This window comes from Panthera leo, chromosome B2 (assembly GCF_018350215.1).
Source record: "Panthera leo isolate Ple1 chromosome B2, P.leo_Ple1_pat1.1, whole genome shotgun sequence".
In the NCBI taxonomy this organism is placed as follows: domain Eukaryota; kingdom Metazoa; phylum Chordata; class Mammalia; order Carnivora; family Felidae; genus Panthera; species Panthera leo.
In genome coordinates, this window is record NC_056683.1 from 106,424,097 (window position 1) to 106,440,319 (window position 16,223).

Sequence of the window (16,223 nt, forward strand, 5' to 3'; positions counted from 1 at the left end):
ATCTATATTCACGCTATGACTCCGTCTCCCCAACATGGCCATCTATCAGGGAATTGTAACTAAATGGATCCGGATCAGTCTGTGCTTAGCAGAGGTGTGATCTTTGACAAACCACTGTGTCCCACTTTAGGCTTGTATTTCAAACCTAGGTTTTGTATTTCAGTTATCACTGGAAATTGATAGTATTAATAAGAGATCCTTGATATGTAAGGACTGAAAGAAAAAAAATGCTCGTAGCATTTTGAGCAAAATGTCAAACATTATTCATGCAATTTCTTTAATTTTGGGTTTTAAGTTATAAATTTTCCCTTAGCAATGTTCACAGAGGGTCTTTTGAAGTATTATTTTTCTATTAGTTTTAGCTGATTCCTTAAATAACAAGAGATTTGCTCTAGAGAAGGATTTTATCTTTCTTTGGAAGAAGCCAAAACCATCTCCATTTAAGGACACATACGCAGCTGCTGCAACACATTTTAGTTACCCATAAGAAAGTGAAGCAGTCTGAGTTCACTCTGCTATGAATATATATATATATATATATATATATATATATAAAATTAACAGGTAACTCCTCCAGAATTACAGAAAAGATTTAAAAATTAGAATTTGCAGGTATGGTGATTTAAGTAAATCAAATATACAGTATAAACAAAAAAGCAGAGTAAATAGGAAAATAATGCATAGCTTTTCAAATGAATTATTTCCCAGCTCTATTCTTAAACTGTTCTAGAAACTTCATATATCATTCCATTTACTAAAATTTCATTTGTATAGTAATTTTCATGGGAACAACTGATGCATTAAATGAGTCAATCCTTTCAGAAAAATTACACAACTTAAATGTCTAACAAAATGCACGTCTATTTTCAATAAAGTATCATTAACTAGGATGCCACTGATTAGGAATCTGATTATTTCATTTTTAGCAGAAAGTTACTCTTGACATTGTCTGAGCTTATTAAAATTTAATATTTTATGGTAGTTGAATGCAGATGCTAAAAAATCTTCAATTCTGAAATTTGCAAAGTGTAACTTTTCCTGGGGTAATATACATCAGTTTAAATATGATAATTATTGTTCATAAATATATTGTTAAAGCTCTAACTGAAGAAAACACAAATTAAATAAATACACGTATTAGTTCTTATTTTAACTGTATGATAAGCTATTTTTTTAAACTGAAATCAGTAGCCTGGGTTTCTCACACACACTCCATCCCATATACATAGTGGTATGAAGAAAGAAAACTAGATAGTAAAAGGTATAAAATTTCATCCTGTGAAAATGTTTAATTACTGTATGTTAGGAACTAGCATTATGAAACTATAGTATTAGAGCAATAGCAGTAACAACACAATGAAAGTTGTTTAACTTGAGCTAGTAATATTATCACTTATTAAAATTCCTACATATCTATTTTAGTTCCTCAACATTATCACCATTAGTACACAATTATTTCTAAGCCTGAAGATTCATGAATCTTTAAAAGGAGCTTTATACTACTGAAAACTTAGGTTGGTTTTGTTTTATTTTGTTTTCCATTTATCTCCCATATACTTTTTAAAACTACAAGCAAAAAAATGTGGCACAAAGTGTTAATGACCTTTCCACACCTAAAGTAAGATAAATGACATTCTAAAAAGTTTGGTTGTGATAAGACTATGGCTAACCAATCATAACTTCAGAATGCTTGTGTGACATCATAAAGACCTCCCTAGAATACTTTTCCTCCTACACCTACTTCAATTGTTCCCAGAAGTCTGGTAACAGAGTCAGAAAACTTTCTAACTAAACACCGATAAGACTTCATACAACTCACAATACTCTCTATATTGTGATCATCACAACAGCCAAGGTAAGAAAACGATTTCACTGATTTTGGTCATTCTTGCTTTCTAATATTCAAAATTACTTAACTTTTTCAAAACTTAATCATATTTTATAAATTTCAGTTTAAAGGTTAAATAAAATGCTTAATATGACAAAAACCTTAATCTCTAAATAAATGCATATCCGTTGAACGACAGTAAACAAGATTTAAATTTAAAATAACAAGGGTTGCATCATCTTTGACCCTGGTTATTGGTTTATCATTTTTGACTTTTTTATTTTGCGTTTCAAAAATGAATTTCTGCCAACTAAAATATCTTTCAATTATGTTACCCTATTTAGTGGTAGTGGAGATTTTATTTCTTCACGCAAAAACAATGGCTTCATCTTGATATGTTACTGTGCTGAAAACCAGGATAGGACTGGGCTTCTATTTGCATCTGTGATACTATGAACAGTCATGTGATTATAAAACATGCACATTGCTGGCATGACTATTCCAATATTATGATTCCTTACAGTAGATATTTAATAGAGTTTTAAACAATATAAAACAACCTACCTTTAAAATGTGTTTAAACACTTTTTCCCTCTCTATAAAGTCCACTAAACTTTTAACAAACACTTCTAAAAAGAATTCTAAGATTTAATAAATTCGGTTACTTATATGAAATCCAGCGTTATATCATGAATAACAAGTTTAGAAAATTTTAAACACCCATCAAAAACACATGTAAAATTAGGGAATACTAATTCAGCATTTTTTTTTTAAATAAAGAGACATTACTTTGGCAGAATATTCCTAAGTATCTCATTTGAGTTAATTTGATAAAATGTTTATTCTGCCTATTAATAATGAACATGTTGTTATCAAGTTACCATTCTCCATGGTTTCTCATTATTCTATCCTGCAATTAGAAGGGGGGAATGACAAGGGAGAAAGAAATTTTAAAAATGCCCAGAAATGAAGATGATACAATAAATTTTATGACCTCTGTTTGAATTCCACTTACTCTTGATATTACCAATCCTCAGTTTAATACACAAAATGTGTCTTCCTTCTTAAATCTCTGCCAGGACACAAAGAGTATTATATCGATTTTATCTCATTTTTATTTTCATATGTATGCCACAAAATAAAATTTACCTCTAGAATTCTAAGTTCTTATAACAAATATTAACTCTATTGCTTTTTACAGAAAAGAACTTATAATTCCACAAGCAGAATTCCTTCAGACATGCAAAAACAGTTCTAATTTTTGTCTACCACTGAGGTACTCTAATTGTCTCTCATTATCTTTATACTCATAAAATGTTTTTCCTTTGCTATCATATAAAAGTCACTTTGGTGCTGGTGTTTTATATATATATTTATGCATTTTTACACAAATACCTACCAAATTACATTCTCACACTTCAAATGAGATATTCACGAGCTCTTTTATGATACCAGAATTTTACCACATCACATATTACTCCAAAAAAGAGCACAAATTCTGCTATTAAAGCTATCCTTAGATTAAAAATGTGTACAGGTTAATAGAAATCACAGTTACTGTGATTGTTGTTCAAATTTCAAACATAAATGCCCTACTGCCAGACATTTTGTCCCAATTTATCTCTATCATAAGGTGAAATTTAAGTACTGCTTTTATTGCTGAAGACAGGATTTTTAAAACTAAGGGCTAAAAAAAAAAGTATCAGATGAAATAGAATAGGAGAAATATGAAGGATGTTTTTAAATTATGAAAAATGTTTTAAAAACGTGAAAAAGCTAAAGTAAGTTGCTTTACTAAGTCAGTTACTATCATTTCCTAAAACGCAAATATCAAAATGTTTTTGACAGTGGACATAAAGGAAAATAATATTCTAGAAAAAAGTGCATTTGGTTATATATTTTTATATGTTATTTCTTGTTCTAATTAATTGGAAATAGAACATCTGTATAAACAAAATATTTGTATAAAAATTTGTAAAAAAATAAACATTGTAATGTATTAAATGTATTATGTCATATATTGTGTAATGTGTTAAATTATTTAATACATTAAATGTTTAAGTAAAAATTAAGTGTAAAGATTAGATTAACTCTCTAAGTTAGACTGTATATTTATTACCAATTCTAGAAATAAAGAGGGTCCATTAAAACTTCCTTCTTTATTATTGAACAATCTTCTAAATGTACTGCTGTATACAAATATTTCATTTGATCCTTTTAACTCCCTGTATGTTTGGTGCTGCATCTCTATTTTACAAATTAGGAAACAGATGCAAAAAGGTGAATTACAAGGTCACAAAGCTAGGAAATGGTGGTACCTTGGCAGGAGCCAAAATTTTAGAACTCTAAACCACATGCACATCACATCCACTGATCAACATGGCTTAAAAATACATCATGACATTGGCAAAGCAAAATAAACTAAAAGACTTCAAACACTGTTAATGGTACTCTAAATGTAAAGTTAGAGGACACAAACTTCTATTTCAATTTGAAACCACTCCATTTCATTTAAAGCCATTTTACACATGGGGCATTATACCCTTAAAAACCTATATAATATCCTCCTCCTAATCACTTTTAAAGTCAGGGATATTAGAAAGTTATAGATATCCTTGTTATTAAGCAATAAACCATGGAAGGCAAAACTCAAAATAACTGCACAGGCTTTAAAAACAATGTAACATGCTACAATCAATGTTTCCTTTTATTTAATTTGTTTCATTCCCAAAATATTCATGCCTTTAATCTATTTAGCCTATATACCTAAAAACTAAGTTTAATTTCTCAAAACTTTTCACAAAAACCACAGTTCTGTACCATATTCCAGTTCCAATATTAAACCTTTACCTTTCCTCAATTTCATTACTGACTTCCTCACACTCTACCATTTAAAGTATTCCACCCCATTTATTGTGAAATGCTTGAAGAGAGGAATCTTGCCTTGTTATTTACGCTATGAAAATGACTCACTTAAATCTACACAGTGAATTAACACTGCTGGTCAGAGCAGCAAAGGAATAAACCTAAAGGTTAATAATCAAGGAAATAATCTATCTAAATTACAATTACGTAAATCAGATAATACATAGTCTCTCTGAACATTTCTAGAAATTATACTTCAATATTCTTACCCTACATAATTCTGAAGCATGTATTACCAAATAAACACGTGAAAATGAAGCCTGGGCCTATGGCGCCCCTCAAGTACATTCACAGTCAACTGAGGACCTCTAGTGCTTTTATAAATGTACTCCACCTCAAGGACTTAAAAAAAAAAAAAAACCAATTCACTCAGATTAGTGGGGGTATATTTAACTGGCATTCATTTTTCCTTAAAACTTCCCCCTACACTCCCTTCACACATCTTTTCCCCCAAAAGAAGAATCTGAAGTCTCAACTACTACAGGGTTAAAAAGAATACTTTAACTGTGACTAAATTAATTTTAACATAATAAACAGATAACAAAGACAAGCTTACAGACAAAATAGCAACAGCAATGTGACAATTTCAAAGAGAAAAATCTCTCTATGCTGTTGTTCGATGGATCTTCCTCAAGGCAGAGCTTTACAGTGATAATGTCATTATGGGGTCAACTTAGAGGTTGAGATTTTTATATTTACACAATTCTTTTCATAACTAGGCAGAAGCAGCCTGAAGATTCTTTAAGATAGCCAGTGTGGACCAACAAAGTTGTGGAATATTGCTGCCACAAAGTAACTTCAAACAGAACCTCCAAGTTAGGCAATCTCAAACGGAAAAGTATTTCACCAAAGTGAACTTCTGGATGCCAACAGATTGATTATGATTCTAATGACGAACTGTCCTGATTTAATTCAACAAGTCAAAAAAATGCATACACAATCACTTCCAGATTATCTGTGAAAATGACAGCAAAGAGTAAGACAAAATAAAACCCCAAAATAATCTTAATATACATAGGTCTAATCTTCTGAACCAATTACATGGGAAAAATTCTTAGAAAGTATCTGTCAGACTATAGCGTTGGAATACTTGAATTTACTGGGAAAATATGCACAGATTTACTAAATGAATAAGCAGCCAAAAAGGAAGCAAAATTCTGAATTCCACAAATATAAAGAATCTCAGGAATTTATGGTTTCAGCAGAGAAAGCACCCCCAAACAACTGAAGTTCAGAAAGTCATGCAAAACACGGAGGGTGAAGATTACTGCTTACCATACACAGCATTGTTAAGGCTTCAATGTCCTAGCAAGTAATAAAGCAGACCACTAAAAGTTTTCCAAAGTCTACTGAGACTGAGGATTGTTTTGCACAAGAATGTATCTCATATATTAAGAAATAGGAAACACCACAAAGTTAGGACCCCTGCAGAAGCTGACACAGTACCTTCCATCCAAAATGTTGCCTACCACGGCATATTAGTTGAAAGATTAGCATCCCATGTGGTTTGTCTCTTTCCTTTTTCTACTTCAAAGAAACAGAGTATTATCTTGAACTTGACAGTCTTTACTTCTCAATTTCACTTTTTTGAGCAAATCAGGAAAAGTGGACAACCAAAAACTTTATAAATCCTACAAAGAATAGTAGAGTTATTCTTCCCATTCCTCTAAAAATTAGAATAGATCCCACAGACATACAACAAAATACTCTGTGGGTAATCTTCTGTCTAAAACTCCTATCAGAGTATTTCATAGTTTGAATATTCTGATTCTAGGGCCTGGGTGATGAATTAACTTTTAAAGTGTTCTATTCCTGCTGTCCCAAACAACTAATCCACACATTTCTTTTAAAAAGGTGAGCAGGGCTAATTTCTATCTCCATTGCTACTGGTGCCAGATGCAAGTTCACAACTTCCCAATACAATCTCTTTCTGATTATCCTAAATTAATGAAACTACTTTTTCTATGCCTTCCATCAAGTATTACTCCATTACCAGCTAAGGAATGGAAGGGTAAAAAAGACTGTAGGAGTTCTACCCTCACAGGATGTTGTGAGTGCAGAGAAAAGAATGGTAAACACCTGACAACCATGTCATAAATTATGATGCACGGAAGGTCACAGACAACTCTAAAGATAGGATTGTTCTGTTGCCACACAGCTTTTCAATTTTCAATGTGCGACAGGAAGACCCATCTTATAGGGATGAATTCTGGCTTAATTATCATCATACATATTTTGGAAGTTCAGTAGAATCAGGACTCAACACATTTCAGGTTGTGCACTGGGAAATCAATCAGGCCCAATAAACTAAAGACATACAACTAACATTTCAGTATATAAAGCAGATTTGGTTTTGGTTTTAGCATAAGATTCTAAGCAGCTACAAATTAGTTTAGAATAACGACATATTTCTAAGTTTGACAGGAAACGACACTATTTTTGATTATTGGCTTTACACTCAATTTGTTTTCAGGAACATAGCTGCCTGTTGCCATGATATCATCTTTAAAGCGTATTCATCATACTTTCATCAGCAGAGTTCATCTTTCTAGGGCCTGTTTATATTTCACAAACACCAAATACCAATCTGAACAAAGCCTTGTTCAGGTTAATGTTAATATTAACAACAACTTATGTAAGCTGTAATCCTCTGAGCTTCATTTCCTTCATCTGTAATAGAGACTTGAGAAGAATATTGGAGATTATGTGTTCAACTACCAAATTCTGTTATTCTAACTGGTTAATCTGTTAGCCACAGCACTAGAAAATTAACAATCTTCTGGAAACAGTAAAGTAAATCATAAGAATTCCTTGTTCAACTTCATTGATTTATTCAAATAGTAACAATCATGCACTGCATACTAGAACACAAAATAAACATGTGGTTCCTTATACTCGTGAACTAGAAGCCTACTTGTGGGCAAGGACATGTAAATAAAAATTGTAGCACTGTTGAAATAGGTAACACTAAAACCCGACTGAAAACCAGCAGAGGTGACAACCAATTTTACCTTAATGAGTAATGGAAAGTTTCATTAGGAAGTGATATTTAAACTGGGCCTTAAGGATCAACTGAAGTTTGCCTGGCAAAGAATCAAAGGTAGACCGGGGGGGTGGAGGGTAGACATTCCAGGCAAAGCCAGAACAACATGTGCAAAAGACAGAATCAAAAAAGGCAATGAAGTATTTATGGAAAGGTGACATGTTTCATGTGACTGAAGTACCACTCATCAAAGTGTCAGGGTAGGGAATGACTCGTGTATACACATTTCATGAGGAACAACTAGACAGCTTCTTCCTTTTCCATGTTTTATCTCAAAATAATTTACATTCAGAATTTTTAGACCATTTAAGTTGTGGGACTTCACAGATATATAAGTTCAAATAGGGATGACCAATGTTAGTTCGCATTCCTTTCTTAACTATTCTGTTATATATCCTCTTACAAACTACTCAAATACATAAAAGAATTAATAACGGGATCCTCCCCACCATTACCCAATAGTATAAATTCATTATATCTATAACACACAAATAAATATAAGCAGGAAAAAACTTTAAAAATTCATTTTCTTTAAAAAAAAAAAAGCTTTTATTCCTATAGTATTTTATCTGAGGAATTCAAACAAAAGTAATTAAATTAAATAAACATATTTAAGCTGCTCTAAAATCTACTAAGTAGAGGGGTGATATAAATTAACAGCCACTGGTGTGGGACAGTGAGGAATATATGCTACAAACATACATATGCCGGAGAAACACAGGCTGTAACCAAGTCTTTAAGAGAATGAAGTTTGATGTTAGTAAGTTGTTTGGATCTCCTCACTACACACCAATACCAGAAAGGAGGCCAGAGCCTACAGCCAAATGAAAACCCAGTCTAATATATGATTCAAACCTAACAGAACCAAGATGAGGTACCAGAACTACAGAATGTAACCATATACCACACGGTTTTTTGGGAACATGAAATGCCTCCTTCTCCCTGATCATGCCTAAAATATATATTCCCCTCTCCCATTCTTTTAGTTCTCCCCTCTGCTCTCTTCAGCACTGGTCTCTCTCAGAAACGGAGCTTACTGGTTGAACTGGGTTTTCACATGATGTATACAGATTAGGGAGAAAATGAAACCTGGAAGCTGGGGAAGGTGGTAATATCTTGATCAACAGCTACATAACAACAAATGTTAACAGCCATGATCTCTGGGCAGTTGATTATGGTTATATTTTATTCAAGTTCTAATTGTTCTTGTTTCAAAATTTATATAGAAATATCCTAATTGACAATAAAATATCCCCAAATCTTTGTAAACTATTATCTCCAGACATTCAATTTATAGTTAATCTCTAATCTCCAATTTTTCTATAATAATGCATTAAGTTTTATTTTGTCTCATTAATTACCACAATTAATTAGGCAGAATAATTTATGGAAGCTCTGAAAAAAAGCAAACGGAAACCACTGCTCTTGAGTACAGGCCATTTCTAAATAACAACTACGTAGGGGCACCTGGGTGGCTCAGTTGGTTAAGCGTCCAACTTCAGCTCAGGTCACGATCTCACGGTCGTGGGTTCAAGCCCCACATCAGGCTCTGTGCTGACAGCTCAGAGCCTGGAGCCTCCTTCAGATTCTGTGTCTCCCTCTCTCTCTCTGTCCCTCCCCGCTTGCACTCTGTCTCTCAAAAATAAACATTAAAAAAAATTTTTTTTTAATAAGAACTGTGTACACAGTGAGATAGTGATGGTTTTATTACTATGCCTTCTGAGCCTGACAGTCTTCAGTATTTAATATCGTCTTGTTAAAACGTAACTCAAGACAGCATATGCTACAAAACTATAAAATCATAAAAAGGAATGACAAACATTTGAATCTATAGTTCTGATAAAAGACTTCTCATTTATTTTATTTCGTACTAAAATCAACATCTGGAAAATAATTTATTGTATGCAGTTCTTTTTATCAGATTTTCTCTGAAGCTATCAATGCACTAATGTTCACAACAATAATGCTCTAAGAGAAATAGTCTTAATAAAACTATGTATGTGAGAACTTTTGCTCAAGGGAATAGTGGAAAATGAGCTGCACCCTAAACCTAACTATACTGCTAGTCATTTTGAGAGGAGGAGGCAAAAACTGCAGTCATTAACACTCCGAACACAAGACGAATGAGACATCACGGTGACCTTACCAAAAAAGACCCACACTCAGGACAGACATAGGGAAACACGTATGTGCGTGTGTGCATGAATATTTGATGTCATATCAATATATGCATATTTGATGTCATAAATACAAATAACAATGAAGACAAATTAATAACAAAATTGTGTTTTTACCTGTTCAGAGAATAGGTTACACGTATGATCCTAATCCATTCACTATTTTATCATTCCAGGCTACCTAACGGAAGACAGTGATTGAGCTCACAACTGGCTGCCAGCTTTTCCCTTCCTCTTCACCATTTAAAACTTCAGACTTCCTGCTTTCCTTGCATCATGGAGAAAGTCCAATACCTCACTCGCTCTGCTATAAGAAGAGCTTCAACCATTGAAATGCCTCAACAAGCACGTCAAAATCTCCAGAACCTATTTATAAATTTCTGTCTCATTTTAATATGTCTCTTGTTGATCTGCATCATTGTGATGCTTCTCTGAAGTTCTGCTGCAATCCCCAGTGATGCAACTTGTCACCATCAGCATAAAATCTGTCATCCCATGAAGAAGGGGAAATACTACATACCAGACCACTTCCTAAGTAGAAGAATTTCTTTGTGAAAAGGTCAAGATTCAGAACAAAACAATTGTTAGCAAATGTATTCATCTGTGGGATCTTGTAAACATGAAAGGAGCTTTATTTTCAAAAATTAACTTCAAAATGACTATAAGTGTGTATAATGTAACTATCAAATTCCTCTACAGAGCTTGTAAGTTTCTATCCCAAATTTCTTCTGAGGATGAACTAGAAGTTTAGTTTTGAAACTGCACTGTTAACCCGTTCACTTCACCTATAAAGCATTAGCTTCACTTTTTGGGGTAAATGTATATTGTACTGCAAAAGCCTCTCCGATGTTTAAGTATTTTTCAGGTTTTCACCAAGTTTGTACCAAAATAATCACTCAAATGAAGTGTCATCATTTGAAATAGCCTATGGATTCCTCACATCATTTACTTTTGTTATTATCATTCAGAAGTCTTTGTAGTAACTCTCAAAACCTACATTTTAAAACAGAAATTGTATTCTTTCTCTACACTACACTAACATTTTTAAGCTTTATGAAAAAGAAATATGAAAAAGCAAGGCCATACGCTTACATAAATAAAATTTCTCTTAATTTTTTCAAAGAATTACAGAATTCTAGTATACATAGGCTAACAATAAATCTGTCCTCTCTAGTACATTATGATCGTCAGATGAGAACTACTGGTTAATTTAACAGCTGATAGTATAATTAGCCATAATTATTAATACACTACTAGAATCTAACCTTAATTTAAGGCACTACAGTTGATCATCTGAGTACATAACTTACTACACTATGTCTTTTGAATCATGAAAGCTTAACACTTTAGAATGATTTTATAGATTGTCTTCTATTCTAACCTCATACTCAACGTAGGCAAGGAAAATAATTTTTAATAAAAGAAAAATATATTATTTAAAGCATTTAAAAAATAAAAATTTGGGTTCCCCCAAATTAATTATTTGATCACATTTTGACACAAACTTCTTGTCCTGTTTATTAAGAGGATATAGCTATTTTCCTTAATCTATCAACAAGATGGTCAATACCTACCTACTTGGTAGGCCATTCTACCATGCTAAATTATAATTCCAGCAATGCTAATCTACAATTATGTTCTTGCTGAATACATTTTCAATTTCCCCTGTGATCATTTAAAAATACCTTCCAACTCATAATGGAAGTTAAAAAAAAAAGTGGTGTTGGAAAATATATTCACCAAAATGTCATGATTTAAGTAATTTGACTCAGTTTAAAATTAGGCCCGAAGTAATTTATACCTATACTGCATAATACAATAATTTTAGCTTCGATTCAAGACATATTACTAATATAGCAATTACTAAAAGAGTAGAAAACACACAATTTACTGACTTGCCAAAATGAGGTTACTAAAAGAATTTGGAAAGTCAGTATACCAACTCTGGTTTGTAGTACAAGTGCTACTAACAGTGTGGTCTAGGAGACACTGCTTTTTTCTGGGCATCTGAGAGGTACTGGAGATGGGGAGGGAGACAGTTTTGGTTCACTGATATCTGAGAAAAGAGGAAAAAGGGATCTCATACTGACAGGGAGATTTCTTCAGCAAAGCCTCATCTATGGGCTGGAAATCCCTAACATCAATTAAAAAGCTTATAAATAACAAGCAATACATTTACCTCACTGGTGTCAGTAATTACTTATGAAAAAAGTAACCAAGTTCTATTATTAGCTGCACTGATCTTAAAAATAAGTGGAAAATTCGAAATGCCAAATTTTATGCCTTCCATTATATTGTTCTAACATCAACATCAAACTATATATAAAATGTGAAGTCATGGGGTTTTTCCTAAGTAAAACAGAAGTAAGTTTTTTGTTTTCATTCTGCCCTTAACAGAAATTAAAACCTTTTTCTTGAAAATTACAGAATACTGTAACTCAGACTATAAAGTAGAACAAAAAGCTATTCTTTAAATGGAACTTATTTATTCTGTTTATCATGATATGTAAAGAGTAAGAAATAATAAAACAATGTATTTAAAATTTTTTAAATATCAAATGTTCTTTCTCCTGTAGAATAAATTCTACTCTTAATTTACAGGGTACTAAAAATGAACCAATTTTTCAATGTTTAATGTTCCTTTTATACTTTAGTTGGTTCAAAATGTTTGTTTAATGTAAACCACCTACAATAAAAAGAACTGTTTTGAACTCGGTGAAATCTCTCTTTAATAAACTCATAATTGATATGACCATAAACCAATCTAATTATAAGTAGTTTTGATCTTGTAGGTTTTCAGTGGCTTTTCTCAAATAAAATAAGATCAAGATTTCCTGATACAGACACAAGAGGGCAGACCTACATAAAGTAATGAATTTCCTATTGTCTAGATTTTTACTTCTCCTTTTGATTATTTTTTAGACTTCAGGCAAAGTGGGAAAACAATAAATTTTCAGAAAATATTTGCTCTGCCGGTAAGTAAAAGCACAACTTTAAAATGCATAAAATTATATGCCAATACTATGTAGAAAAATTGAAAGGTTAAACTCAAACACATTACTAATTTACTACAGCATGTATACAAAACCAATTATATGCTTTTTAGCTACCTATTAAATGTATCACAATCTCACATCCTAACTATTTAGACTGTCATAGGGTCCACATCTTTCAATGCACAGTTACCTTTTTTTAACAATAAAAACAAACAAAAAATTAAAGATAAACAATACAAAAATAAGAAAAAAAGAAAACTTTTTTTTCATAGTATGTAATAGAGTACAAAAAACACTCTCATGTTAAAAATAAAACTTTTTCAGGGGCGCCTGGGTGGCTCAGTGAGTTAAGCCTCCAACTTCGGCTCAGGTCATTATCTCACCTATCCTGAGTTTGAGCCCCACATCAGGCTCGCCGCTATCAGCACAGAGCCCACTTGAGATCCTGTGTCTCTCTCTCTCTCTCTCTCTGTCCCTCGCTGACTTGAGCTCTCTCTCTCTCAAAAAAATAAATAAATAAATAAACATTTAAAAAAAGGGGGTGCCTGGGTGGCTCAGTCAGTTGAGCATCCGACTTCGGCTCAGGTCATGATCTCACAGCTTGTGAGTTCAAGCCCCATGTCGGGCTCTGTGCTGACAGCTCAGAGCCTGGAGCCTGCTTCGTATTCTGTGTCTCGCTCTCTCTCTGCCCCTAACCCACTCACATTCTGTCTCTGTCTCTCTCAAAAATAACCATTAAAAAATAATAATAAAAAAATAAAATAAATAAAACTTTTTTCAATCTCTTATCATGTTAAACAAAAACCAAGTCATTTCACTTTAAGTCACTTGATCAAATTTTTATTTACATTTTTGATTTATATAAATTTTCAAAAATGTTGAAATCATTAGGTGTCAATATCTTGGCTGATCAAGCCCCTGCATGATTCAATTAGGAAGAAAATCCTATCTTCCTCTTTTTAATAATTGCAACCCAGAACTTAGAAACATCCTAGGGAATAAAGGAGAAAAAAAGAATAAACAACTTTGTCCATAAAGGGTCCATTTCTTCACTACTACCTGAGAGATGCACTGTGAGCTTATAGGAACCCAATGGATACTGTTTTATACAGAGGTATACAATTTCCATTCCCATCCCATTCCTCTGCTCCCCACAAAAGAAATAAAAGAGGGACATAGTAAGGGATACATTCTCTCCAAAGAGAAGACAAGACTTTGTTGTTTGTTTTTCTCTTCTATCATAGTCCTTGTAGGGTCAGAGAGATTTGGGGAAGGGTGACAGGAGAGGGACAACATAGTACAGAGAAAAGACCCAAAGACAGTTTGCACATGGAGGTGTATATATATTCTAACCACCTCAAGGCACAGATGGCTTCTCTTCATTCACAAAGGAAAACGTTTCAGAGTACTATACTACCTGCACTCTGATTAAGCAGGAAATCATGGGAAGCAAGGAACAGCTTGAGCATTAGACTGCGAGGCTAAGTCAATGATTATCCCTAAGAAGAGCAAAACTTCCGCACTACAATAGTAACCTTTTGAGGGACAAAAGCAGTGGAAAAAAAACCTGTTAAGATCAAATGAGATAAGCTAAAGTTCTATATAAATGTATGGTGGTATTAGATTGTGACTCTCAGCCAAATTCCTTTCCATAGTTGTAAAAACAGGGTTTTTTCATAGTGAGAGTTTAGCAGTTGTGCTTGCAAATCATACACATTCTCCCAATTTATCAGATGGACCAATCCTTATTACGGCTCTTCCCTTTATATAAAAATTAGACTAAAAGGAAGTCAAATTTTTTTAAGTCTTTTAAGAAACAATTAAGATGAGAACTTTTATAATAAAGACAGCACTTGGAGGCTCCAAGGAGAAGGCACTGAAGACTTCTTCTGTAGTAGTCCAAGAAGGGAATAAAAGAAGTGATCATTTAAACATAGCAACTGAAGTGTCTTAAGTGTTCTTTACCTGGTTTCATCTTTCTACTACAAAACTTAAGAGCACTACAAAGAAACCATCCCAAATATGGTTAATCAAAAGGCAGGACATTCCAGGGCGCGTGCAACTTTTGCCCCTTTGTAGCCTGCTTCCTCTACATGTACTAGCGAGAAGATTTAAAAAGAAGTCTGAGGGGTGCCTGGGTGGCTCGGTCAGTTAAGCGTCGGACTTCAGCTCAGGTCACGATCTTGCGGTCTGTGAGTTTGAGCCCCGCGTCGGGCTCTGGGCTGATGGCTCAGAGCCTGGAGCCTGCTTCCAATTCTGTGTCCCTCTCTCTCTGCCCTTCCCCCGTTCATACTCTGTCTCTCTCTGTGTCAAAAATAAATAAACGTTAAAAAAAAAAAAATTAAAAAAAAAAAAAAAAAAGAAGAAGAAGAAGTCTGGCTCTACAGTGCACCTCCAAGCTCCCTAGCCTCTCTGCATTGCTTCAAGATTGGGAAAAACCTAGTTTACAGCAGAGGTTTCTCTGAGCAGAATGAGTGAATTAGGACTTACTTCTTTCAATTCAATTCATCCAATTTTCTCAGTTACCTTTCTATCATACCTACTAAGTTAGGTTATCACAACCTACTAAAGTTGTTCAGTTGTGAACAACTACAGTTCTGTGCAAAAATACCAGCTGGAAAAGTATATGCCTGATCCCTGTTCTCCTATAATCACAAAGCAGTTGAGAACTAAAATATAACAGGGGCGCCTGGGTGGCTCAGTCAGTTAAGCATCTGACTTCAGCTAAGATCATGACTCGGGGTTCATGAGCTCAGCCCCCAAGTTAGGCTCTGTGCTGACAGCTCAGAGCCTGGAGCCTGCTTCAGATTCCGTATCTCCCTCTCTCTGCCCCTCCCCGTCGCATTCTGTGTGTGTCTCTCTCTCTCAAAAATAAAATTAAAAAACTTTTTAATTAAAAAATAAATTATAATAGTCTTTTAAAAATTACATTTCCTATCTTTCAATCACTTGAACTGATAAATCACAAGTCTAGTTAAATTGCTCTTTTCTGATTTGTAGTTCAGACATCATAATAATGCTTGTTTGGTTATGTGATTTGAATATACATAATCAAGACTATAAGCAGTCTTGCCCAAAACAAGAGTAAGGAAGGCACAAGGGACGGGTTAAGGATTCTCCTGTGAATGTAGCACAACAGGGTGTGTGTACGTTTTGGGACTATACTCAGATTTGTGAGGTTTCTAGATAAGTGATCTCCTTATTCTTCCACAGAATATATTCCTTTAATCTTTATTATTTTTTATTAGTAGCAG

The 16,223-nt window shown here is 33.5% G+C and overlaps 2 protein-coding genes across 4 annotated transcripts in view; one reads left to right on the plus strand and one right to left on the minus strand.

Moving 5' to 3' along the window:
• The window catches only part of CEP85L (centrosomal protein 85 like), a 215,605-nt gene that overhangs the window by 104,022 nt on the left and 95,360 nt on the right, over window positions 1-16,223 (minus strand). The window lies entirely within an intron of this gene.
• PLN (phospholamban) lies at window positions 1,137-12,689 on the plus strand. Its single transcript, XM_042939705.1, has 2 exons — window positions 1,137-1,855; window positions 10,150-12,689. The coding sequence occupies exon 2, from the start codon at window positions 10,250-10,252 to the stop codon at window positions 10,406-10,408; it is 159 nt and encodes a 52-aa protein (XP_042795639.1). The 5' UTR covers window positions 1,137-1,855; window positions 10,150-10,249; the 3' UTR covers window positions 10,409-12,689.